General features: G+C 39.4%; 1 protein-coding gene across 5 annotated transcripts in view; it reads right to left on the bottom strand.

Moving 5' to 3' along the window:
* The window catches only part of megf11 (multiple EGF-like-domains 11), an 80,025-nt gene that overhangs the window by 17,727 nt on the left and 34,315 nt on the right, over window positions 1-27,983 (bottom strand). For all 5 annotated transcript variants that reach the window (XM_034204958.1, XM_034204956.1, XM_034204955.1 and 2 more), the window contains 5 exons: window positions 8,901-9,147; window positions 8,609-8,729; window positions 6,617-6,753; window positions 4,358-4,570; window positions 3,721-3,895 (listed from right to left, as the gene is read on the bottom strand). In XM_034204958.1, coding sequence (XP_034060849.1) covers window positions 3,721-3,895; window positions 4,358-4,570; window positions 6,617-6,753; window positions 8,609-8,729; window positions 8,901-9,147 — 893 coding nt within the window. The remainder of the gene's footprint in view (window positions 1-3,720; window positions 3,896-4,357; window positions 4,571-6,616; window positions 6,754-8,608; window positions 8,730-8,900; window positions 9,148-27,983) is intronic.

The raw sequence follows: 27,983 nt of genomic DNA, 5'->3' as shown, positions 1-27,983 counted from the left end.
ATTGTTCTCCACCTCGATGGGTACTTACTTACTACTACTACTACTACTACTGGGTGTAATTTGTGTAATTTATATCTCTAATATTTTATGCATGAACCTTAATTAGTATTTACTTTTGCTGTCACATTGTACATTTCCTCTCTGATAAAGGTATTCTAAATTCTAATTTCTGATTCCAACGCCTTTTGGAAGATGCAACAAAACATTTGAACACTGCTTTTAGGATTTTGTTAACCCGAGGGAGTGGGACCATCAAGAAGAATTCAAATCAAGGGTGAAGTTATGTAGTTCTCAAGACCAGAGAACCATTCTTCACACCACTGACAGCATGTGGTTATCATGTCCTTCTCCGCAATTTATAGACTATAGGTTGGTGGAGGCACAAGCACAAAATGGTTTGGGATCAGAGAAGAATACTGTAAACACTCCAGTGCTGAAGCAGCTGGCCACACCATGAATATCAAAACAAGCATGGTTGACTACATCCGTCTCTAGCCAACAGTACATAAAAGAAAGTCGACACCAAAGTGAGGAAGAGCCAAAACCAAACAAATAAACTCCAAGGTGGTGAACAGGAAGGACAGGGGAACAACAAGATCCTGGAGACTGCAGCCAACTCTCAATCTTCAATCAATAACCACACTGATGGAAGATCGGCAGCCATGTTGGCGCAGCCTTTAAGCCCCTTACCGTTGCATAAGGGTGAACTATTCTGGTAAAGGACATCCAGTGCTCTTCCCCTGTCCTCTGCAGCTCGCTGTCATTAGAATTTCTCTGCTTTAAAAGCCGAGCACAGCCCACCTTCACTCGTCTCGTCCCTCCCTAAGCTGGAGATCACAGACAGTCTATGGATTCCCACAGCCTGCCTTGAGTGACAGGTGACACAATGATTTAGAGTTCCAATTAGTGGCCCAGAGGAGTCCTGAGTGGCTCTTGCTTTGCTCACCAGAGCACTGGGGGACTGCTGGCTGCTCACTGCTCTCATTATCATTTTGAACTCAGTTTAAACAGGAGTCAGGAGAAGATGTGCCAATGGACGCCAGGGGCAGAACACACATCTTAAAACATCTCTTCTCCCCGAACAGCACATAAAAGCGCCTGTCTGTGAATAAAAAATGTATCAATCGGTTGCAATACCCTTTGTTCTGTTGAAAATTACAGCTTCAAGACTGCTAACAATAGCAGTCCAGTTACAGTTGTTAAGTGTGGAGAAGAGTTCGACCAGTCAGTGGGGGCCGGAGGGGGGGGTTCAACCTGTCTTCAGAGCACAGGCAATTTACTGGTGACTGGACTCATGGATAAAACGTCATGCCGCCACAAATGACCACATGGATTTTGCTGCATCCTCGGCTGCGTCCGATTCCACTTGGGTTCACCCACATGGTGCAGAGAGCAGTGGTTGGTCTGCTCTCAGGAGGGGAACGGCAGCCCTCTCATTAGTCGACTGATTCATATTCCTTCTGAGCGGCAAAGGATAGAAGTCTCTATGTGGAGAATCATTATTAATACACGGGCTGTCAGTCCATCGCACGAGAGCAGCAGGACCTTACGTAACTACACATCCAGTGGAGGCTGCAACCAGACCTGAGCCGCTGAGAGGCAGCCAGGTCGTCCTTGGCCAAGGCACTAAATTCATACCTATTAGTATCTTAATGTAATTGGAGAGCACTTTTTCCAGAAAGCCTCTCACTGACACAACATTGATCAGCCTGGTACCCATTGAGACTAGATGCAAATGGAACCACTAATTACCAATCAGTCTCACTCCTTAGCAGTCCATCTAACTGCTGTATGAGTGACTGCAGTTTAAAATTCATGCAGCAAGACAGAAAATGAACCTCTGAACCTTTTGATGAAAAGCCCTGAGAGATAGGAAAATTATTTATTTTCGCCACCTACAAAGGCAGACAGGAATCCATTCCTAATGCGTTCATATTTCAGAAACAGCAGTATCAACCAAATCTGTAAAAAACTGCAGACATATCTGGGAGAAAAATTGTTGCTACGAGTATCTGCTATAAATTGCAAGGGACAATGCCTGAATAGGTAACATGTAATCACTTTGTCCAAGTCGAAAAGAGTATGTCCAATTACTAGAGCTAAATCAAGCGTGCAGGAGCTCGGTCTGCTCCAACACTTTGCTTGGTTTGTCCCCCGATGGGACTCCAGAACAAAGATGCAGCAGGGAGACTAAGTCCTATCGGCGGTCCCCTGAGGAAGTGACTCTACCAGCAATCACAACCCCAACGCCATCATCAATCATGTTTAAAAAACTCCACTGTGTGATAATGATCAGGTGTCACACAGTTAAACAGGCAGGTAAGACAAATATTCTTAGCTCTAACTTTCTAATAAAGCAGCAGCAGCTCTGGCATCACAGTATCCCTCCCTCACTCTCTCTCACTCCTACACACACACAAACACACCAATCCACCATATGATGTGTGTCTGTTCCCATCTGACTGCCTCCTTTCCTATCCAGCTCCTGCCCTCTAGGTCTGTTTAATGGATCTGGCAGCTCTTCTCAGCAGCCGCCAAAGAGAACAGGTGGAGCAAATTAAGACACAGTCTGCGGCCCCACTCGGCAGCTCAATTCACCACAGTGGCCCGCTGTAAGACACAGGCAATTTCCACTGAAATGTAATGTTGGCAGAAATGTACCTTCTCTGTCTTTGTTGCTCTGTAACTCCAGATTGCCGGACGAGAAATACAATAGGAAAACTGATTGAAGTTGCCCAACTAATTGGACAGTTGTAAAAAGGGATAAAATGGCTGCACAAAAAACTGCTAAAATGGAAAGTTATATAGGTAAAAGTTTCAATTTTCTCCCAATTGGTGCAGGAACATAGTTGTTAGGTATATCTCGACTTGTCTCTCTGATGTCACAAGTTTAGGCGTATAAACCTTTTTTGTAAAATACACACGACTAATTATTAATGTCTACTAAAGTCTGGACCAGAGAATGATTAATTTATAATGTCTCATGGTGCAGCACATCCATAATAAGGCAATAATAAAATATCTCACCTTGCTTGTGCCTGCCTGCGTACAAAAAGCCTCTAAAGTAATACCGGGACCACTTCCAGAGCATTACGACCACAATGACGCAAACATTTTAATACGGCCACAAATAACATGAAATATAAATCATAGCAACAACCTTATCAATAAAGAGCTATATTATAGACACAACACAGACCTGCTTTTACCTTTATTATTGAATGAAACTAAGGATGTAAGTATAACAAAGGTAACAACAAGCAAAGTTACAATGCCAATTAACCTATGGCAGTTTTATGAACAATTAGCATAACCAACAATATAATTACAACTTGTAATATAAGCAAGTCATAATAATAAGTCACATTTAGTTGTATATCAAGGACAGTTCTTCTAATAGTAATACTTTTGTGTATTGATTGTGTATCTATTCCTTCTTATCAATGTTTTTTAAAACATTTTAAGTTATATCTTTTTATTTTATTTCTCCTTTGCCCAACTCTTTTTCTCTTCAGTAAACATTTGCTACATTTTTGTAAATAATTATGCTAAGCTTCTTCAGATGTTGTCAGTCTCCAAAAGGTCATTTATATGTCATGAGACAAATTAAAGGTTGAATTATATAACAATAAAACATCTAAAATAACAATAAAACATTCCTGGGATAGAGGCCAATGACCTTGGTATAATTAAATAGCAATGAGGAAATATGCCACTCACCATGAACCCAGGGGCACAGATACAGGTGCCTATGACAGGATGGCAGTCGGCACCGTTGGTGCAGCTACAAGGCGACATGCATCCCTCTCCGAAGTATCCCGGAGAGCAGGTCTCATTACAGTAAAGCCCTGTCCATCCCGCAGAGCAGGTGCATTCACCAGAGAGCGGGTGGCAGCTACAACATAATGAGAAAGAAAGATGGGACAACCACAGGAAGTGTGAGGCAAAGTTTCAGCTCATAGAGTATCAACACTTCCATCCTCAGCAGGGTCAAATTATGAAGTATGCCCCAGCAGTATTTCATCCATCTTTGAGTCTACGTGCTTGTTCCATATAGATGAGGTGTCCGCTTTCTCCCTCTTTCTGTAATGACTTCTACGGTCGGCGCCCAACTCCAGCCGGAATCAGAGCATTAACATTGCATTAACTATGAATGCTGCTGAGAAATTATGAATGAAGCAAAGGACATGATTAAAAGCTAACTGGATGACATGGCTAAGAGGTGTCCAGACTTCAAAATGAGAGCTGGCTTGGAGCTAAGAAGACACAAAATTGAGTTGGAAAAGTCTTAATTCATAAAGGTCTTAATTTCAGTGCTTGGTCAGAGTGTGATGCCTTGCAGTGATGTCTCTCTTACCTCACAGTGTTGGTGGTATTACAGGGGCAGTACTTGTCACAGATGAGGCCGTAGAGGCCTGGGGGACAGAATCTCTCTTGGCAATTAGGGCCTTTAAAGCCAGTTTCACACAGACAGGCTCCATTGATATGGTGACATTTGGCTCCGTTCTGACACTCGCACCTCTGGTTACACTGCGGACCAAAGGTGCCCACAGGACAGTCATCCTGGCACCTGTAAGGAAAAAATATTAAAACAAAAAACAAGTCATTTGTTTAGTCTGACATCCCCTTGGACTACATTTTGTTCACATGCACTGCAATTAATCAATAAACTAACTAAAGGATTAGTCAACAGGGGAAGAAGCAACAGTTGCTAGCCAAGGTACATATTTTATATATAATTCAAGAGACAAGGTGAAAGACATGATGAATCAAATGTAATATTAGTTGTGGTGTTATTGCTGCTTTTGTTATACCAACACTGCTCTTGCTGCTGCACAATCTACAACTTGCATCTTATCACAACTTAAATGTTAAAATGGACTAAACATATGGTATCCCATTTAGGATACATTTGTTATTGTTCTAACATCTACAAAATGGGGCGAAGCCTGCGAGCTAGTTCAGGCAGTCAACTCGAGCACCAATGATACATTAACACGTGGCGCACCTCGTCCCTCTTACAACCAACCAAACACATTCTCCTAAACATGCCGCTCTATTTAAGCTGCCAGGTCTTCCTGCCTCTGCCTCGCTTATGCTGCTGCTGCCACTGCTGTGTTCACTTGCTATTGCTGCGTTCATGTTCCTGCTGCTGTGTTTCATGTTGCTGCTGTTCGCCTACCCCACCACCACCCCAGCTTCCACCTGTAGGCTCGGAGAATAGTTATCTAATCATCACTCAATGTTCTTTGTAAATCTGTGGAGTGATGAGGCCCGAGCCTAGACGCCAAACTCAAACTATATGCTGCTTCTAATACACATATTAAGAACATGTGAGTTGTCTGAAATGTTTTGAAGGGAAAGAATGAATGATAACTGTAACTGAACACTTTCTTAAAAATGTATTTCAAAATAGTGGCTATTTGATTAAGGAATTACATGCATCAGCTACTACTGTAATTTATGAAACATTATAGTATTAATATTTCCAGATTTTAATTATGAATATTTGATCTAAAAGCATTTTTGGAAACACAAAACTGACACAGCTTAATTTGAGCGAGTACATAACAGGGAAGCCCGAGAAGGAGCTCCTTGCCGTCAGCAGCCAGGAATGTTCAACATTAGTCGGACAAGACTTAAACGTCACGAACAGAGTCAATGAGTTTCTCCACATGAAGAACTGAAGTAGAGTTTTGTCTTCACTTAAATATACTGACTTAACTATACAATCCTGGTGGAGTTTCAATCTCAAGAGTCTAACAAAGCTATTACAAATAGCTCAATTGCATTACAAAATGGGCGAGTTATGTTCATGTTTAAATTACCCCAGCTTTAGTTTTATCCAGGGACAATTGTATTATTAAACTAGACAAGAGAGGGTGGGGGGCTAACACAATCTCAGATTATTCCTGGCAGGTTAATTCACCTGCCACTGACAAAATGAATGAGGGCAATTTAGTGAAAATAATAAAGGAAAGTAAAGGTTCTGTCGAGGAAGTGTTTCCATGCAAGAGACAATTGCTTTAGCTGAACTAATAAACCTGCGCTGCTCTGGGCTGCTCTAGCTGGCAGGGGGAACTAAAAAGATCTGTGGATTTCAATGAGACCTTAATATAAGCCCATTACTTATAATTAATGAGCAGAATCAAAACAGCATGTAGCTCATGGTGAGATCAATGGTGAGATCAATGGTCAGGCTGGGAGTGGAAGAGGGTGAAGGTTTAAGACATGAAACCTTGCAGGCAAGCATGGAGTATAAGATGAATTAAACATAAACATCCCCATTAAAAGCTTACAATCCTCCTTCAAATGGACTAATAGGCATTAATAAATGCCTCTTTCTCATGAGTGTGATATTCTTCTTGCAATTCCTTTGTCTTTCTAAAGAACAGCCAGGTTTGTGCCTCATTGGTACGTCAACAAAGAGAATAGGTCAATGAGTGACTGTTTAACTGTCGGCATGAAACCATCCTTTGCATTAAGTACTTATATCAATAAATCATGCCATTGTCTGACCTATTTTCAAAGTAGGAGTACAAAAGTTTGTAATTCACAAAAGGCTTTTATGTGCAATATTTCAGCAGTCTGTCTGGCAGAGGTATGAGCTGCGTACCTGCGTCCGCTGAAGCCCGCTGCGCACTGGCACTGCCCTGTGACGTGGTCGCACAGCCCTCCATTACGACAGGAACAGTCTTTGCTGCAGTTTATGCCGTACTTGCCAAGAGGGCACGGCTGGGCACAAACTGAACCCTTTGAAAAACAGACGGCAAAGAACCATATGAAATACATCCCTCACTACTTTGTCTGGACTGAAAGCCCTCAACTATTACTGATTTTTGGACAGTTTAGACCAGGGGTGTCAAACTCAAGTTAATCGCGGGCCAAATCAGCATTATGGCTGCACTCAAAGGGGCGGTTGTAACTTTAAGACTATATACAAATACATATATAAATATATATATCAAATAATGTATTATATTACATTATTGCCTCTGCATTGGATTATTATCAGATAGGGAAATAACTTCATAATTAACTACGTCTGAAAGCAGAAGTCTGGGGCAAATAATTGCAAGTCTCTTCAGTGAGAATGTCACAAAATGATTTAAAGAAAAGCCAAATTCTGGAAAAAAAGTCGAAATCAAAAAAAAGAAATGACATTTAAAAAAGAAAAGGAAGTGACATTTAAAAAAGAAAAGGAAGTGACATTTAAAAAAAAGTAACATTTTGAAAAAAAGTAACATTTTTAAAAAAGAGTCAAATTCTGAGAAAAGGGCACATTCTAAGAAAAAAGGCATATTTAGAAGAACAAAAAGTCAAATTCTGAGAAAAAAAGTCTAATTTGAGATGCATTGTGGGACATGTAGTTTATGGGCAACGTGCTTCTGTAAATCATCATGTAACCATATTATAAACATATAATATTCTTTGCAAGCTCTTGTGGGGCCACAGAAAATGAAGTCACAGGCCGGATTTGGCCCCCGGGCCTTGAGTTTGACACCCCTGGTTTAGATATTGTTAATGTTTCTGCCATATCCTTATATCCTGCTATTTATAAAAATATAGTAAAACATTAAAGACATAACATAAATTGACAACACCGTCTAAACTGATGGACGGAATAACATTTACACCGGCATTGGAGATTTTTATTTTATTTTACTAATTAACAAACAATAGTCTCTTTATTGGCAAATTACTGATTTAATCAGTGGGGTTGGATAAGAGGACGATAAAAGCATGAAAAAATATAAATCAGACTTTTTATGATACAGTTTATATTATGGTGTCCCCTTTAAATCTCTGCTTGCTTTAGGTAATGTGGGCTGTTTGCACATCGATGAGCAGGAAGGCTCTACAGCAAAATTGGATTTAAAAGAAAAAAAGTTGGAATAAATGTGATGAAGTACCTCAATTTATAAAGTACTTAATTCTCTACATTAGCCGAAAACCCACTTTCATATCTGGTTATTTCATATGCAATCAGTTTTCTCAATTGAATTTCCAGAAATTATATGACATCACAATACATAAAGACAACCATTTATAGCACAAAAGAAGAATTTATCTTCCTCTGCTTATTCGAAGGAATGCTACAAATCTAACTAGGTATTGCTTTTTTTAATGCATTCAATTCTTTTAAAAGGTTTTGATTTTTCTTGATTGCATTTATTCAATAGTTTACAGTGGAAACGACATGCGGGGAGAGTGCAAGCAAGATGTCATGCAACAAAGGATCTCAGCTGTAATCCAACTGGGATTGTTGCCTTAAAACCCTTGGCCAGTGGGACGTCCCTAAAGAAACACTCTATATTGTTGAATGTGGGTGGCCATGTTCACTTGACATGACTCTTTGATCTGTGGTTTGAGAAAGCAAGCACAACCTCCCCACCAGGCACTCCAATTATTTGTTCTCTTGCAGGGAGTAGAGAATCCCACGTTCTCATTTATAATTGAACACAACCTATTGATCCTGAGGTCCATGTTATCAACATGTCAGTCTCTGCAGTAAAGAGTTATAAACGTTTTTTTCCAGGAACACCAACAACATTTAGTTTATTTTCTTATTACATATTGCCCTCCCACCTTAACTGGTGTGACCTACCGTCCAGCCGGTGGTGCAGGAACAGTCTCCAGTGATGTGGTGGCACATTCCTCCGTTCTGACAGGGGCAGCGCTGCTCACACTGAGGCCCGTGACTACCGGAGGGGCAGCGCTCTCCACAGCTATCACCACATGTCAAAAGTCAAACAACTCACACACAAAACTTGGGTTCTGCCTGCAGTTCTTTGTATCAACAAAGCACGCTCAGACAAACAACAAATGCAGCATCAACATTAATTTTGTAGACACCAAAGAGAGAGTTGCAAAGGAATAAATATGTTGCTGGTACTCACAAAGCCCCCGAGTAGCCCGGTGCACAGATGCACTCTCCTGTCTCGTGGTTGCAGGTGGCACCGTTGAGACACTGGCAGGGAAGTTGGCAGGCCTTGCCGTAGTAGCCGTGCTCACAGAACTCCTCACATCGCCATCCCTGGTACCCATCAGTGCAGACACAGGCACCTGTGATGGGGTTACACTTAGCTCCATTCTGGCACTGGCACCGACTACTGCAATGAGGTCCCCAGTAGTCACTCTCACAGCCTGCAGACACACAGAGAAGTGGCATCAGACAGAGCTGAGCGACAAAACAAAAGAGGGCTATTCCCCCGCAATTATTCTCGGGAAAATGTTGAAGTCCTGTAATGCAAGCAATTCATAATTACTCATAATTGAAGTACATGTAGTAATAGTCATACATTAATAGTGAATGTTTTAGAAAAGTACACACTACACAACACATTATTTATCCCTGTGAAAACTTTCAGACAGATTTCAATACGCTTGTGACTGTTGACATTCATATTCAGCTCATGCTTATTTTCTTAATATGGTATGACATTTGTATTATTTGTTCAGTCAAGATATGCCACTAAGAAGATCAAAACCAAAAATGAATGAATTCTAACTATACTGTATTTGAATTTAAAGCATGTTGTAACTTTTCCTCTGTGCTCAAATGCCAGTGCTTGATTGTCATCAAAAAACTATTATAAACACATCGATGAGCCCCACTGCTGCACTGGGAAATATGTTTCTTCATTACCAAGAACATGGGCTCTGTAGTTTATTTTGAGTCAATCCCACATTCACCATTGTGCTGCTGTAGTTAAATACACACTAGTGCATCAACAAATACACTGAATTCTCCTGTTTGAGTATTTGCTAGAAGTTGCAGTGTCCAGCTATTTAAGCCATCCAAAATCATCAAGAATTAAAACTAATAACAAAACAAAAAAACATGTTTATTCATAAACCTAGAACATACCTCCTCGTAAATCAATGGCTTTAGGCTGAGAGCCACAGGAAATGTGAAGTAAAAAAAGTGGATAGTATGAATTGTTGGTTTTTAAAAAGTATTGAATAAATATTGAATATTACAAGCTGTATCCCTTAAATCCATTTACTGTCTGTATTTCTGCTCAGTCATATAAATCAGGAGTGTATCAGGTTGCTATCCATCACGGATCTGACATCATACAGTACCACAATCGCTTTCACAGAAATGTACACACAAACACAGGACGAACATGCAAGCTCCACACAGAGAGAAGCTGAGCCAGAAATCTAAATGAGACTTCAGTGAGGTTCTGTTTCAAATCTTTAAACACTCCTCCAGTATATGTGCAAAGCTTCTTTGAAACAAATATCTAAAGCCAGCAAAAAACACTGCAGTAAAAAAAATACATCACCTGTCAATATTCTCCCAAAAGATGAATCAAATTGTAACCCGACAGATTAATACCATAGAGAAGTTATGAAAGAGTGCTTCTGACTGGAAAAACATCACGCAGGATGAACAGTTCAGTGGCTTTGCAAACCGGTAAGCATTGGATCTGTCTATAAAAACAATATAACAAATAATAAAACAATGGATTTTCACACACTTGACTTTCTGTCCTGTTTTACGTCTTTGAACCAAAGTTAGACTGAGATAGATCTCTCAAATGCTTTCCTACATTCGCAGGTTACTTTAGCTAATTAACATAAAACAGGTTAAGCCAAAGTAGTTCGTTGAAAAAAAAGAAGTCTAGAACTTGATAATTGTTGGGCTTATTTCTGTCTTGATTAATTGATCATGATTTACACTACAAAAACTTAAAATCTTGTCAAGTATATCTGTCTAATATCTAGTCATGTCTTTACACCTGATATAAGACATAATAACTTCAGAGGTAACACTGAAGTGAGATATCGGGTCTTGTTTTTAGACAATGCATCATCTTGATAAGTCAACAAATCTTATTTTGAGTTGTATCTCAGATGAAACACAATTTTTTTTACAAATGTATTAGAAATCACTAACATCAGAAAACAGAACACTTGTGAGCATTTGCGGCTTATATTGTCACTAAACATTTCCTGATTCTGGTCAAATATAGTTCAAAATGAGTTCTCCCAGCTAATTACAAGATCTAATTTATCTAAATATCCCATCTTATTTCAAGAAATCTTACAAAGCAACATTTCACTTGTTCTATTGGCAGATTTCTGTGCTTATTTCAAGTGAAAACAGCTTGTTTTCATTATTGTTTAACATGTTTTTGGAGCAGCATTTTCTCCAGTGTGGTGTATAAAATGTGAAGAAAATATTGAAACGTTTCAAACACAAAGCAATTCAGGTTAACACACAGTGCATTTTTTTTTTAATTAACTAAATAGTTGCATTTATCAATTAATCTACTTATCATTACATTTAGAATCAAACATATGGTAAAACAAGTCATAACAAAATGTTCAAAGGCTGAAAGATGTGTGGAGTTGGGTTAACTTCAGTGAAACAAGCAGCCTTACCGACATTAGACATCAATCATTAGAATATATTAGCATATTAATGCTGCTTCGTGTGCTTTATCTTATTCTCGGTGTGTGAAGTGACAACAAATCTGCATAACCATCAAGTAGAAATTATCAAACAATTGCGAAAGTTCTGTCACTCACAAATTGTAGAAGATACATTCTGTGACCCTGATATACATGACTATGTGTAAGGTTTACTGATAAAGAAAGACATGAAAAAAAACCTGCATTTAATCTGCAAAAAGGGAAGCAAATGTGCAAGCTGTTCACACCTCCCTGGGATTCAAAAGAAGAGCGAAGAGGATCGAAGACTAAGAACGAGGAACGCTTTGTTACCGATGTTTTAACACCTTTCTGAGCTGCAACATTAGCTGTCAAAACAGGAAGTGGGAAAAAAATCTTACGGTGCTGCTGACAAACACATTTTTTTCTCCAAACTTCAATACATTTTCTCTAAACAGACTAATATTGAACTTGGAGTCGAAGTGCAGAAAGCTTTAATTTGGTGGGAGAGACAATACTAATCCTCTGTGATGCAGACCCCATAGGTGCCATTCCTCATTAACAATTAAAAAGAAAATTGGTCTTCCCAGCTGTATTATGATATTGGCAGGAACATTGGTTAAGCTATACAACCTAGCTACTTTACATGGGTTAATGTAAATAGCTCAGTCAAACTACTAAGTGGCACCCCCACATTCAACCAGCTCTTATGTGAAGAGCAATGGGCCCTGAGCGAGGGTAGTAAGCAGTCTTCAGTCGCACCAGGGTAATTGTTCTTTAGAGTATAGTGTTGATTTAAATGATTGGTATGTCCTTATTTCTAGCAGCAGCAGTATTGCCTCGTATAAAAGCTCAGCTTGAGATCAGATCCGGGCCGGCACAGCATCCAGGACGCTGAATATTTCACTATTGATTCTTGCATCATAGCAGGCTCAGTTGAAAATGTAGAGACACAATGTTCCCTCCTTGTATGCTCACTTTGCCAGAGCTGTGATCAGCCAGAGCGGGAGCTTAATGAACCCTGTTTCATAGTCGGCACTGAAGCTTGTTTTTCCAGGTGCACAGCAGGAAGATGATCAGGCCAACCCTGATACAGACAGGTCTGCCCTGATGGGGGTCCTGAAACGCTGGGCTAGTGCTGTATTGCTTCTGTGGTCAGGCAGACTAGAGGCCACATTACAGGGATCACATTGATTTGATCTAATGTGCTTCTGGCCTCCAGTCCGGCATGAATGAGTTCCCTGAAGGTTGAGCTGCTGCCACGCAAACGACCCTGGCATATTAAATCTGAGGGGTGTGCGGGCGGCCGACGTAATGGATTTGCAGTTTAGCTGCAACTTGGTTTAGTACTCTATAAGCACTCATCAGAGCTCCCTCAGCTCAACAGTGCTCGCTCAGCGCTGCACAAAAACAGGTAGTGCCTAAATAACTGGAGGCATCATCACCTCTGGTTTCAGCTTCAAATCTTGACAACATTAAGAGTGTTTTTATATTCGTACATGTATAACTCAAAATATGATGTCATTAAAAAAAAATACCCAGAGCGGCAGAGGAAAACAGAAATAAACCAAAATCTATCTAACGCTTAATTTGCAGGCTTTTTCTGGCGCTTAGGAGCTCAACAAATGTTACCATTTGAAGTTTTAAACCTCCTTTAGCTTCCAGTTAGAGGCCTCAGCACATTGAGAGCAAAGCCCATTATCCCGCTGTCTCTCTCCTACACAGAGGTTCTCAAACTTTACCCAGTAGTCTCTCTCTTCCCAGCTCTCACAGCATTTAACTGTGATTTAGGAGTCAGAGTTCACGATGAGCCACGGGCAAAAACAGAGAGAAACAGCAGAGGAAACTAGCATGTGGCAAGGAGGTTTCAGCTTCTAGAGAGTACAGATCAATTGTGTGGAGTGATGAAGACCCCCCCTGTGGGTTGTGGTGTGTGTAGGCGGTGAATCCCACTCAAGGCTGAAACAAGAGAAGCTGCGACCTCCCTCATTAACTGTCCCGGCCCGGGTCAGCCAGCCTAACCAGAGGAAACATACACTCAGAGCTCATAATATACATAACAGCTGGAAAGTGGATAACCTCACACACAGGGAGAGGTTGAATCCCAAGGTGCTGGGTATAATCCCCTTGGCTGGAACAAAACAGATCAGGTTGAGGGGTACCGGCAGATAGTAAACTTCTGACGGTGATGTCCAAAGAATGGGCTGAGAGAGCCATCATGGTGGTGCGGAGCTTTGAAGTGTGCTCAAGAGTCTGCATGATCTGGGGCCGGCTGCAACACGATTAAAACCAAACAACTTTCTGCAGCTGACTTGATTCTGAAGTTCTCCTGAACTTGGCCTCTTCAGCTAAATGTTGGCCACTGTTCTCTCCGGGGGGGAGTCTGTGCCACCGAAAGCCTCTCAAAGCTAAATATGAAATGAGGGCCTGAGTCAAGCTCTTTAAAACGCAGAATATACACCAAGTTCATTTATTCAGCTGGACGCAGTGCAAAGCAGACTTCCATTCCAGTCACGGCTGGATGGGTGTAAACGCTGGCCGCTCAAGGAGGTGTGTGCAGACATTTGTTTGCTGCTTTGACAACTTTAACTAGGAAAACCACATTACTGCTTTTGGAAAATGTGACACACAGCCCAACTTCACTCCCCACTGCCTGAGTTCCTCACTGTCACATAACTATTATTAACACACACTTCTGACACTCGGGGAATAACTCAACCCATACAAAACATTAGAAGGCTAAATGCTCCCGAGAGCCTTCCCCTCCTTGCTTACTCTTTAGCAGAGCTTGTAGCAAAGCAAAGCCGCATGACTCATTGTCTTGACGAGTCTCCAGCATTTCCTCTTTACAAGAGTGCACCTCCGAGTTTCATATTGTCTGATTCACGCTTTGTACCACAAGCTTTGTTCATTTTTTTCCCTTGACAGATCTGAATTTTCAAATTACACTCCATGACCAGAATTAATACAGGCCAGTCAGTATATCAAAATGGCATGAAGAGACAGGCTTTCTTTACAGATTTTCAAATGTTAATTCTAGAAAGGAACAATGAAACAATTGTGCTTACAATTTAGCTGACACAAGAATGTGTAATATTCAGTTCTTCAGTCAATATGAGCCATTTGTAATGGGAGTTATTCAATAAAAGCCCGACTCAACATCCAGCTATTCATCACAGCTCCCAGACTCAATGACGCAGACTAATAGAGTGAAAAGACGACAGGCCTGGTACAGTACCAGAGTCTTGAGGGAATGTGATGATGAAAAGGAGTGATAAATGTCTCTCAGCTTTGTTAAACTTGCCGCTGTAAAAGCTGTCAATACGCCACAAGGCAGGACCCACTGTCCGCTCCATGTTCTGCTGACACCTATTACACTGTTATTTATTAATCCTCAGAAAAATCCAGACACGACAAGTAAACAGTTTAGATACATCCCTGTGAGCTTGACAAATGAATTTCTAAATATACAAAAAAAAACTGCCAATAGTCATGGGGACACTTCTGCTGAATTGGAATAACAGCACGCTGCAGCTCCTGTTGTTGGGCGTGTCGTTTGTCCTGCCCTAATTCATCTCATCCGAGCCCTGGGTGGGGGAAAGAGCAGCACCGGCCAAACCCACAACACAACACAGAGACTCTTTTAACAGAGTTTGCTGCTCTGACTGTTCACCATAATGCACCATATATCCTGGTACCACCTCGCAGTTCAATACGAAATAACAAGATCGGACTGTTGCCTATTTGGAACCACAATCTAATGAGGGAATAACTTAATTATTTGAAGACGGTACATTACTGATTAAAAAGTCCATCCTGGTTGTTTATCCCGAGGAGGATCTGATCATTTGTCCAAGTCCAATTCAGGATGTGAACCCGGATCAATAAGAGCCATGCAGGTGGCAGGCTCTCCTCTGCAGCTCTAACAGGGTTAACAGGGCCGGGGGTTCACCAGCACAGACAAGTCCAGGTAACCTCACGCTTTATTCAAAACAAGTACTCAAGAGAGATGCCGCCTTCTACTTCTAATAAAACAGGGCTTGTTGAGCAGTAATGCGTGCAGGTTGTGAGCGATGCCTTTGCCATCAGCGCAGTAAACCAGTCACTTGTTCAACAGAACCTGACACGGCTCATGAAAGCTTCTGGATCAGCAAATTGTTACACAGCCCACTGCTCCTTCCAATTAATAATTTACCCTTCACCCTGTCCTGCAGAAAACAAACCCTTTGCTCTCTTGCCACAGGACAACAACAAAAAAGCAATCCCAGTAGAGGTGGACGTTTATCTACAGTACATAGCGAAACGCAGTGACTGGAGTATAAATAAAGCCACGATTGTACTGCAGCACAGACATAACAAAAAAATAAACATCGACTCAGTCACGTGCAATGGGGAAGCCGCCCGAAAAACAATGTCAAACCGATAAAGCCAACTGTTACAACGCTTAATTTGCACACATTGATTTCCTATTTTCAATTATTAATTGTAATTAGGATGAAGTAGAATGTGCCACGGGGCAGCAGCAGTCGATGGGACGGGGTGCGGTCCCAGGGTGGAGATGCACGTTCATGTAATGCTAATAGGGGACCCCCATCATGAGAAAGTCAAACAACCATCAGGGCAATATTTTATCAATGATTGCGGTGGTGTGTTTACACAATTCAGACTCTGTGCACAGGAAGTAACGAAGCGCATTTTCTTAAATACTGCATTGACAAACCATTTTTAGTAAATGTACTCTATACTCTATATTTCAGAGGCAAACATTGCACATGAATATCATGAATATCATGAATATCAACATTGCATATGAATATCAATGTTTTTTAGATACAAATTAAGATTAAATTGTACCTTAAAAGACATATCAACAAGCAATGGATATGGATAGATAAAACTAACAAACAGTAGTTCAACTGTGTTCTTGGTCCACTTAAACAGAAAATGCATCAATAACTATGACCCAAAAATGATTTGGGTAAAGATTTCTGTGTTTTTATTAATTAAAAAGTGTAATGCAGGAATTTGTGGGATAACTACTTTTTCAATTTTGGGATCAACTTTTTTTACTAAAGTACATCCCTTCATCCTGAAAAAGCCAGAGTTGATGTTTTAAAAAACAAAACTTTAAAAAGTGTTCTTTTTTTAAATTTTAAATTGTGAGCAGATTATAAAAATGGAATAAGACATTTCTTGAAGTCACAGAAAATTAACTTAAACATAAAGTCAAGATGACACGACTTTTGAAACACTTCAATCCTTCATTTCCCAGCCTCTGGTGGTTTATAGAAACATCACAGTGTGATCTTTCACCTGCACTTTCTTTCATTTAGAGCGCGAGGCTGCAGAGTGAGGGGCCATTGTTGTGCCTCAGGTATTGTAATTAGAGAATTATGACTGTCGTGATTTGCATACGTGGGTTAGTAAGTGAAACGTTTAAGAAAGCTTTGGATGTTAAATATGTGCACATGCTAATCATTAGTGCACCTCTGTGCATAGCATGACTTCTGTGGTATCCAGTACCCACTATTGTAGGGTACGAGCTTGAAAGAGATTTTTTAAACCAGTCTGTTTTAACATCCACATGACATCAATTATCTATACATGCCAGGCATGTACTGAAAATAGCAGGATATAAAAGCACACATTTCACCATCGAGTGCAGCTTGTAATACTACGGACATCTGCAGCCTGCAGCTGTCCGGCCCAGCCTGGTCTCACACAGCCACAACTTATTCAACAGCTCCAGGCTACACATATTATAAATCTGCTATAGAGAATAACGCTCTGCCTTGTTTGTATTTCTTAAAACCAGTATTTACCAAAATTAGGATTGTGACCCAAAATAGGTTGAGGATCCGTTTTTGGTCACCAATTGGCAGAGTAAAATGCAAAACAACACTTTGATCATCTGTGAATATTCTTTTTCTGATTAAAATGGGAAAATATTGCCTTTTTGCTACGCTGGTCTGTATGCAGAGCAGTTTGCTGTTTGTGAGAGTATTGATTTTTGTAATGATAATATCCTCTCTGTCAACTATGCATTTAAAGAGGACAAAGCATGTTGAAATAAGCCAGGAAATAAATATCAGAGTGTTGCTAAATGTTTGGTTTTAAGACTGAGGGACAAAGGGATGGGGTAAGAATTGGAAAGGGTTGAGGAATAAAAAGTAGAGTATAACAATTTTGTTCATTTAGATTTGTTACAAAATGGTATGCACATACTGTTTTATGTGATGATAGACTTAACATTTTTCTGCTGCAATTAAAATAAAAATGCACAAAACACACTAAATACTTAAATGTAGATAGTTTGTAAAGCCCAGAGCATAAAATAATATATTCATTAAAAAATGTTTAGTGATTCTCTCTTTACCATTTGATAGAATCATAATTTGTTGCATTAAAGTAGCTGATATGTGAACAGCTATTAAAACTTCCTTAACACAAATCAAATCAAGTTTTATTTATATAGCACATTTATAAACGATTTTTGGTCAAGCCAAAGTGCTGTAGGCCTACATATAATAAAAATAGCCTACAGTAGAGACACTTTACAGCTAATACAATAGCACAGATTGTTCAGAATATCAGTATGAGAAAACGACACCCTCTTTCCTTAGACCCTCACATCGTACAAGGAAAAACTTCCAGAGAAAACCCACAGTTTAAGGGGGAAAAATGGGAGAAACCTCAGGGAGAGCAACAGAGGAGGGATCCCTCTCCCAGGACGGACAGACGTGCAATAGATGCCGTGTGTAAATCGAAGAGATAATACATTTTACAGCATATAGACCGAATGTTAGGAAATGCATGTGTCTGTAATAAGAAGATGAATCTACGAAGATGTCAACTACAATCCTGTGGAAGCCATCAGGGAAGCAGCATGACGAGACCCAGGCAGGACCGTAGAGACAGGTTTAACCACGACCCGAAGTCCACGACTTAATCCAGAACTCAGGATAGAGGATCCAGGACACAGGACCACAGCAAGAGGATCAGCCTCGACTCCGGATCCCGGCGTAGATGTAGACACAGAAAAAACATTTGGTTGTTGTTGCCAATCAGATATGCATGACCATCTGTTCTGAAAATGTACTTGAGCATTGGTTAGCTACATGTCTTTCAAGTGCCAAAAGAATTACAGAATTATTCATTTCACAGCTAACTATGAGAATCAGGGCCGTTTCTAGCTTTTTGGGGGCCCTGTGCAAGATGCTGTTTGGGGACCCTAGTTTTGACAGTTTTTTAACTACAATGAGGGGGATTCCGAAGCCTTTAAGATGATCTGTGGAGATGCATCAATCTGTTACACTTTATTAGGAAAACAGGCTAATTTCACAAAAACCAAGCAATTGAAAATGACAAAAAATGATATTAAAAAGGTAAACAATAAGGCTCCTCTATGTCAATAAATGCAAGAGATGCAGCATTTTCTCAACAATGTTTGATTTACATTTTTCATCTTCCTCAGACGTCACTCATTGGCTGTCAGCCAATGAGTGATCGTTTGGACTTTATTACCCCAAAAACCCAAGCCACAGGTTTGCTATCATTGCAGTTTAGTCGTGTTTATATCCTACAGATGTAGCGCTTCATTTCAGACGCCTACCCGTGCGGGTCCGTGATCGGCGCGGGGTGGGCGCCTGCTGAAAAGGAAAACCCCCCGCAGGACTTGAAACGCCCCCTTGATAAATACATTTAATTATAATGAAACCAGCTGCAATGGATCATGAATCCACCAGGGGGAGCCGTGATTAAAAAGCTGCCACACTGGAACTCATGTGAAATAAACAGCTGATCTACAGGTATCTGATATAGCGGATATTTGTTAAGAAGCATATGTCACGGATAGGATCATATTCTGTGCTAAATAAGAGACATGTAATCATTTACTAAACATCACCATGTTCTTATTTAACAAAATAATGTTTAATTCACGTTGGCGTAAGTACAAAACCATCGCTATGTTTTTAGATCAGGAAATGCATCCCGGCTCAAACAAACGATTTTCAATCATCATCCTCACGATCATTTAATGTAGCCTATCATATGTTCGCGAGTTGAAATTAATGCACTAAATTTAATCCACGTGAGTTTACAACAACAAAAATAATCGCTTTGTTTTTATATCACATCCGACCGGAGGAAAATGCAGCACGGCTCTCACTACCGATCATCCTAATCCCACGGGCAAACAATAATATGTACAGTGTTAATAGTTTACTGTATTATTAATGTCTAATATTACTGGGGATTTCGGAATGGTACTGGATTTTGATTTATTGTATCGGCTTCATATCGCAATATATTCCCGAAGTCTGAAATGCAAAAATGTCCCACATTAGGGCAATTCACCCTACATTTAATCATTCAAACAAAATCATATTTCGTTTCTTTTTAACGAAATAAATGTGGTTTAATCCACATAATTTACTGTGTTAATTGTTGACTGTAGTATTGTGCACATTACTTTTCGCTGCTTGTTGCACCTGGTTAGAAGCTAAACTGCATTTCATTGTCTCAGTACCTGCAATATGTGCAATAACAATAAAGTTGAATCTAATCTTGAGCAGGAACAAACGATTAAACACATTTGTGCATTCTTTAAACCGAGTCAAGCCGACTCCGGAGGTGGCGGTACATTAAAGTGTGCACCTGATTGTTTAACTTGAAGGTGCCTGATGACATTTAATCATTCAAACAAAATCATATTTCGTTTATTTTTAACGAAATAAATGTGGTTTAATCCACATAATTTACTGTGTTAATTGTTTACTGTAGTATTGTTTAACTTGAAGGTGCCTGATGTGAACATTTCCAGAAGAACTCTAGCTTGAATGGCCTTTGTATGTATACAGTAGGCCTACAGTATAGCCCAACCATTTACACCTTCCTTTTTTCCCCGTCCAAAGTTTGAATTGGATAAAGGTAATGGTTATCGGTGGTGCTTTTATAGCCTATTGTATAATAACTGTGTGATTTATATTGCTTTTCAAATGCATATGGCCATCCATTTACACTGCTCTTCCCGTCAAGAATATGAATAGAACTTAGTTAGATCACTTTACATTTCTGCTAATTAATTTTTAATCACACACGTCTCCCCACGTCTCCCCGTCCCGAAAATAATAAATAAAATAAAAAGAGGAAACCATTTTCAAGTTCAGTTTTCACCGTTTTATTTAAAATAACTGACATAACAGACACCATACTATAGGCCTATCTGCTGCGGAAACCAGGACGAGCTATTTCGGGATCTGTTTTTCGGGGGCTCCTCAGTCTCTCATTTACCCAGCTCCTGATCTTATGTCACTGGTCAATGTTCAGATTTGGCAACCAATTGGAAACATAGGAATCAATCTTTTTCAACCTCTTGACGGGAAAAAAGGAAGGTGTAAATGGTTGAATGATGACTAAACAGTGAGGAGGGGTACAGTATGAATACACTAGATATACACAGCAGCCCAGCCTGTAAGCAGTATAAACACCAATGAGCGCTCAGCTCGGGATACCACCGAGTCGAGAGAGAGAATGATATCTGCATTTTCTCGTTTGGTTTGATTAGGACACATCCTGGGGATTGTGTTTACAAACATTAACCAGACCATTTGTTTTTCTTTATTAAAAAAGTAAACGGAAGAGCGTCTGAGAGGCGTTTTTGCCCTTTTGCTTTTTACCTTACTAAATGGTCTAATGGTCAGTGGAGCGAGGGGGGAGGCCCGCGAAACTCGCGGAAGTGATTTCAAAACAAAAAGCACTCGTTTGCTTGGAACAAAGAAAACGGCCAAGACACACATTGAGTCCAGAAAATGAATGTTATTATATTATTTACAGCCGTTAAGATACACTTTTGTGTTTAACAGCTGACCACTACCATGACATACTTTTTTTTAGTAGATTTCGCATGAGAGCAAAATGTATAAATATGAGCATTAAAATATATGAATATGAGAACAAAATGCATGAATGTGTGAGTGACAATATATGAATGTGTGCATTGAAATATGATAATATGAGAGCAAAATGTATGAATGTGTGAGTGTAAATATATACGTGTGTGAGAGTGAAAATGTATGTATGTAAAAGGAGAATATATGTGTGTAAGAGTGAAAATGTGCTGCATTTTGAATGTCCGATAGTCCACCATTTCCACCGGAAATATCAAACATTTAATAAAAGGGAAAAACAATGAACAAGACTTAAGGTATTAATAATAATTAATTATATTTATTCCGTTTGGATGTAGGATTTTTTACTTTGTTTAGAGCAGTGATCTTCTCTGCAGCAGAGAGCTAAGCGCTGTCAGACCGGACCTAACCCTGAAAAGTATTATCATCTGAAATTAATCATTATGTTATTAATATTAAATACATATAAGTATTGTTACAACTTGTATTTAGAAATACTCTGTTGTAATTATTGATGCATAAATGAGTTCATCCATTCAATGTGGCATCTGCTATAATGGGGTTAATGTATGATATTACTTAATAATACAATACATTATAATATATGATATGATAATTATATTTAAGTTTTATTCATTTCTTATTTCATAGTTTCTCATTATTTTTATTTTTATCGCTCATCTTATTTTTGATTTTATTAATCTGTGCTATCCTGTTTTTCACTCTCACTACTGTGTAAAAACACCCCAACAATATTACAAAAAATATACTGCATAAAACAAACTATATACTTTATTTGATCTAAAACTGATGTTTTTTTATTATAGTTGCTTGTGAAAATCATAACAAATAAGTGATTAAATGCTACAGTATTCAGCAAACACAACTGCAGAGCTGCAAACATTGCAAACAGACTAAGTTCTACAACACCCAGTTGTCTTTGTGTATTTGTGAATGAAGCGCCATCTCATGGTTAAATCCTGTAATTGAACAAATGGAGAACTTTGGTAACGCCCTCTAGCAATTTGGCAACACCCCCAGCCACTGGGATCCGCTGGGTTTTTGACTGGGACACACCCATGTGAGTCCTATCTGGAGTGCTACATCTGTACATTGGATTTGTAAGCATATAATGCTTCACCGAACACACAGTGGCGACTGGTCATTAGGGTCAGGTGGGGCACAGGAAGTAAGCTGCGCATGGCTTCCCTCCACAAAAAAGCAATGATATTTCTCCATGGGATTTTAGAAAATAGCTCAAAATAAGATCTGTGGGAAACGTACCTGTTAGATAAATGCACGTTTTGTTCAGCCGGATAATATCCACATGTCTACCCCACTTTTATAATTTTCTAATCATAAATCTATCGATTAGATTTATGATAGACTTTTGAAACTACAAGAAGATAAGGAGGACTTTTACAAAAAAGTAATAGAGATTTTTGTCCAGAAGGATAGGCAAATGGACTTCATCTTCAAGTCAAGGTAAGACCGCAATTTTATTGAAAATGGGATCTTACTAAGAGAGAACAATTCAATATTTAAATGATAAAATTACATTTTTTGGTATCCTTTTGTCAAACTGTCTGTTTAAAATTAATCGAAGCATCAGACAAAAAAAGCTTTTTATTAAAATATATTATTTTCAAAAGCTTTTTTTGTTTTTGGGGTAATAAAGTCTTTGTGTGTATGAATTAAACTTTTTTTTGTTTTTCGGATGAATCAAAAAAAAAAAAATACTTTCAGCTTGGGGGCCCCCTAGTGGCCGCGGGGGCCCTATGCCCTGCATAGTCCACCTATAGGAAGAAACGGCCCTGATGAGAATGCCAATTGTTTTGCAAACACATATCTTTACAATTTGTCTCTTGTGGTGTCGATTGCTGTAATGTAGTGCTTTCAAAACTCACATTGCAACTGCAGATAGAACGAGTCGATTTAGATATATTTTGGCACTTTCTGGCAAAAATACAAGTCTTCGCAGTATACTTTAAAAACAGTCAATAGCGGTTGTGCTGCAGGAGAGGATTGATGATAATCCAAGTTTAACAGCACAGCCGCTGTTCTCTGTGAAGGAGTCGACTGTAAACTTTGCAATAATACCTCTCAAAGAACACACGGATGGGAAAGAGCAAAGATACAAGAGAAAAACATAGATTTGTTCTGCAAAATAACAATAACAAACTAAAACTTAAACTGTTTATTAAATAACACAAATGATTCATGTACCTTTATCACTCCTTAGTTTATATGCACTCATATCAGATTTTCATTAAAAAGAACAATTTGAAATTAATTATTTCTTTTTTATGTTCCTGTCAATTTAATTATCTGAATGACCTCAAGCTGTACCAATGCAATAAGTAATAAATAAATACAATTGGAGTCAAAGGGCAATAAACCATATCGACAAAGAGGAGTGTGAATGTGTACGAAGGGAAAGTTAGTATGTGTACTGTTTGCATGCATTTGCCCATTTCCTTCTGTGGAGTGTAAGCAAACAGAGCCTATCAGCTGTTTACTCAAACAAACAGTTTAGTGTGTCTACCATGTCACAGTGTATGGATCCCTTACTGTAAACAAAAACATGATTTAGTTTAAAGGCAGACAATCGGTGTGCCTATAAAACCCCCAAATGAATCCCAATAACACAGAAATACAAGGATAATTGCTTTTTAATGATCTCACATTATGCAAATGCTTATTATGAAGTAATAAATCTTTGAGGGGGTTCCTACCTGCCTGACCACCAGTAATGCCTATAGACAAGTTATATTGAGCAAAGGTAACAACATTTTGACTGGCCTCCATCTTCTTATCTATGAATCATATACCTTAATACTGTGCATATTAAATTATTTAAACTGTCAAAAATAAGCCACAAATACCAGAAATGTATAATTTACTCCTCTGGGTTGATATTTATATAAAAACGGATGGAATGTGGCATAGTGTGTTTAATGCTAAATTAGCACTGGATCCTGTGAAATATTCAAATATCTGAAGAGAGAAGTTTGGAAACCACAGCAGTGCATAATGTTAGGTATGAAGAGCGGTGGCAGTGGATAGAGCTGGTACAATATGAAAGGACAGAAACAGGAAAACATCTCTAGACTTTGATTAACACAGAACAACTGTAGATTATGTTTTGTTTTTATACCATCATCTCTCTAGGATAACATGGACCCTTGAAAGGAAAAAAGAATGAGAAGGAAATCCTACTGTTCATCTCAAATGAACTGCTGGCTCTGAAAGCACTGTTGTTCTTTCAGTCTCTGAAACTCGCTAGGCCCATGAATTATTCTCCCCATTTCTCAAAGTCAAAGTGAAAAGAATACAACAGCAACTTAGGGAATATTTTGTGTGTGTGTGTGTGTGTGTGTGTGTGTGTGTGTGTGTGTGTGTGTGTGTGTGTGTGTGTGTGTGTGTGTGTGTGTGTGTGTGTGTGTGTGTGTGTGTGTGTGTGTGTGTGTGTGTGTGTGTGTGTGTGTGTGTGTGTGTGTGTGTGTGTGTGTGTGACAAAAAGAGTGTGAGAGAGGGAAGGAGGACATTAAAGAGCCAGCTAAGAAATGAATCGAGCCATCTGGGATGAGCAGGAGGTTCCAGCACCTGTCAGCATGGGGCATAAATCCTGAATCTCACTCCACATGACGTTTACTATGACTGACGGAAAAACTTTTAAAGTATTTAAAATCAGCCCAAGAATAGATTTAATCATTGGTCACTTTTGATTAAAGTGAAGTTGTCTAGGTAAAGGGCAGACAGATGATACAAGAACATTTCCATCCAAAATCTTATTTCAGAGTCAAGGACCGTGATATCGATCCGTGGACCTGAACCCTATTTTTGTTCAGTGGCTGAGGGCAATTTTGTCATTCATACAAGAGTAAGCCTTGGCCTCGAAAGGAAGTGAGTCCCAGAATCATAATACAAGCTAATGTGTAAAGTGTGAGGCTGAGAGAACCGCATCGTGTCAAGTTTCTTTGCAAATCTAATTTCTCAAGGGGGATTCATCACTTTGAGGATGCGGGTGCCTGAACCAGTATGTCAGCATTTTCTGTCTTTTATCCATCTAAATTCAATTGAAGGGTCTTAATGAAGTGCACACTACAGGACATGATGAACTCCTATAGGTCTGCTTTTCTGCTCAGACTTAACATTGCAATAGCCGACGACACATGCTCGGCTGCTTTGTGCAAAAAGACAACTTCAGTGACCTTGTTTCTTGTTGTGTTGTTTTTCTCTCAACCTTACAACACATTTTGAACTTTCTGCACAACACAGATCCTTATGAATGCTTACTTGTGTCTGGTAATGATTACATTTCCTCTCAAATTTCCTTTGATCCTTATCAGCCAGATGCCCTTTTGTCGATGTTTAGATCCCAAGCTGCTTTGTTCCACTTAGTACGCCCTAGCTATGAGATAGAGTCTGCTCGCATTTTGTCCTTTTCCCTTTTTTTCTCTGTGGAAAAAGCCACCAATTTAATTGAATTTCTGGGCTTTTAATATCTCCTTTACTCTAATCAGAAGAAAGGAAAGTAGATTTGTTTATCTCGACCTTGGTAGAATTAGCAGAGGGTATTAGTGGATGTTAATGCTTTGAAAAGAAACATTTTATCAAGATCGAAACCTGAGTTTGTACTAATCAACTAGTCAAAAATGCTTATGGATGTTCCAGACACTAACACACAGGAAACATGACAACATGCTGTAAAGTCACATCAAAGATAAACTTTACTGTGATTGTTTTTTACAGACCAAACAATAACTTGTATATAAAACAATGCGAGTGGCAAATACATTTGATATGAATTGACCTAGCATTCTAGTTTTGTTGTTGTTGTTGTGTAATGTCAAGATGATAGCGCTGGATGATTCATCAGTCAAAGACAGTGGAGAGATAGGGCTGCCATTAAAGTAAGGTGCAGGCCTTCTGCTATCTCACAAAAACAACATGCAATCTAACCTTCTGAGAGAGTGGCCGACTGCAGGCGAGGCAGAACACAGTAGAATGCAAAATACAACCCCAAATACCCTAGGGCCTGCAGGCAAATTTGATTAAAAGTTTGTTTTTCTTCACTCTCAACAAACGGAGGAGCTCGTCGATGCGGCACTGACAGTTAATTGGACTTGGCAGGGCCACGAGTTCATTCGTCAGCATTGTGTGGGGCTTGCCTACAAGGAGCAGGACAATCGATGTCCCTCAGGACGGCCTGTAATCACTGCAACACTCCAATGAAGTCCAGGGTTAAACATCAGGAGATTGCAGGTGCACCAGAGGATCTGAGAAAGACTGCTAATATGCTCCCAATCCCAAAGCAAACCAAGGACACTGCAACACAACTCCCAAAGGGCTCAGATCATACCAAAGAGATGAGTTACGCCTCATGCTATTATTCTGACCAAAATCATCATGAACCCCAGGTCCCCAGAGATGATACCGGTGTCAACAACAAATATTTTGCAAATAAAATACTGTATGAGACTTTGCACAATTGTGGTCTAAGTCAGTAGTTGTCGGGACTACTTGAAATATGTAGCGGATGAGAACCCAAACAGGTTTGCAACGAAGGGGTCGAGAGGCTCTGATTAATAATGTTGGACAAAGGGAAAACGTTTTTTTTTCCTAAACAGATTAAGAATTTGTCCAATCTTTCTATTTTTAACTGTATTTGTTGTTATGAGTTGTTTTACCTCTTTAGACCTCTCAATAATCAGAAGAATTACAAAGCACTGTTTTGCTTTAAAAAGGGTCACAGGCTAAGTTCCGCTGCTCAATACAGAAAAAAATGGCGACATTGAAAGGAATGTTTGGCACTGCTGGAGTGACTTCATGAAACTGAACCGAGCAGCGTTTTTAACACCATGACAGTCTAAATCAGTTGTTTTGAATTATATCTACCACACACTGAACTGTGAAAAGGTCATCAAAATCAATGATCAATAAAAATCTATTGAATCTTTGCTAACAAACTTCATAAACACGGCATTGGACCACAAAATCTGCTTATAGACTGTGAAATGAGCTTCAAGCAGCTTTGTTCAGCATTAGTATTCAGGAGATATCTTATCGCTTTAAACTGTTATCATAGCATTTCAGCTATTTTCGACACACTGACCTTCTCTTAAGGACAGGAGGTAAGGCTTTTAATGTCCTTATTAAATCAAGCCATCTATGCAGACTCCCAGAGCAGTGCAGTGTTTCAGGAGCCCTTCACTCTCTTAGTGACTAATAAGCATCGCAGTGATAATGACCAGCGGGACTGGATGCTGTATCTGCTCCTTCAAAATGATCGTATCATCCTAACCATCACACGACATGCCGTGATATCTACTGGGTTTGTGTGCTCAGGTATATGCATGGAGAGAAAGCACACTCACATTGACACACACATTTTAGGCATTCTCCCAAAGGTAATGGAGCAGTGAGCTCTTGGGGAACAATAAATCCTGCTTAATGGGATGGTACAAAAAATCTTCAGAGCTGAGCGAAGTCAATCTGCATACACAGCCAATGAGGCTTACATGTACTGAAAATGGTGTGTGTGTGTGTGTGTGTGTGTGTGTGTGTGTGTGTGTGTCAAACCAGTAGATGAATAGCAGTAATGCAAAACATCTTAAAAGGTTTCTGGTTGTCGCTTTAAGTGAGAATATTGTATTAATATTT

The sequence above is a fragment of the Gymnodraco acuticeps genome, unplaced genomic scaffold (assembly GCF_902827175.1).
Source record: "Gymnodraco acuticeps unplaced genomic scaffold, fGymAcu1.1, whole genome shotgun sequence".
In the NCBI taxonomy this organism is placed as follows: domain Eukaryota; kingdom Metazoa; phylum Chordata; class Actinopteri; order Perciformes; family Bathydraconidae; genus Gymnodraco; species Gymnodraco acuticeps.
Note: the sequence above shows the minus strand (reverse complement) of the source record. Positions and strands in the feature narration are given on the sequence as shown.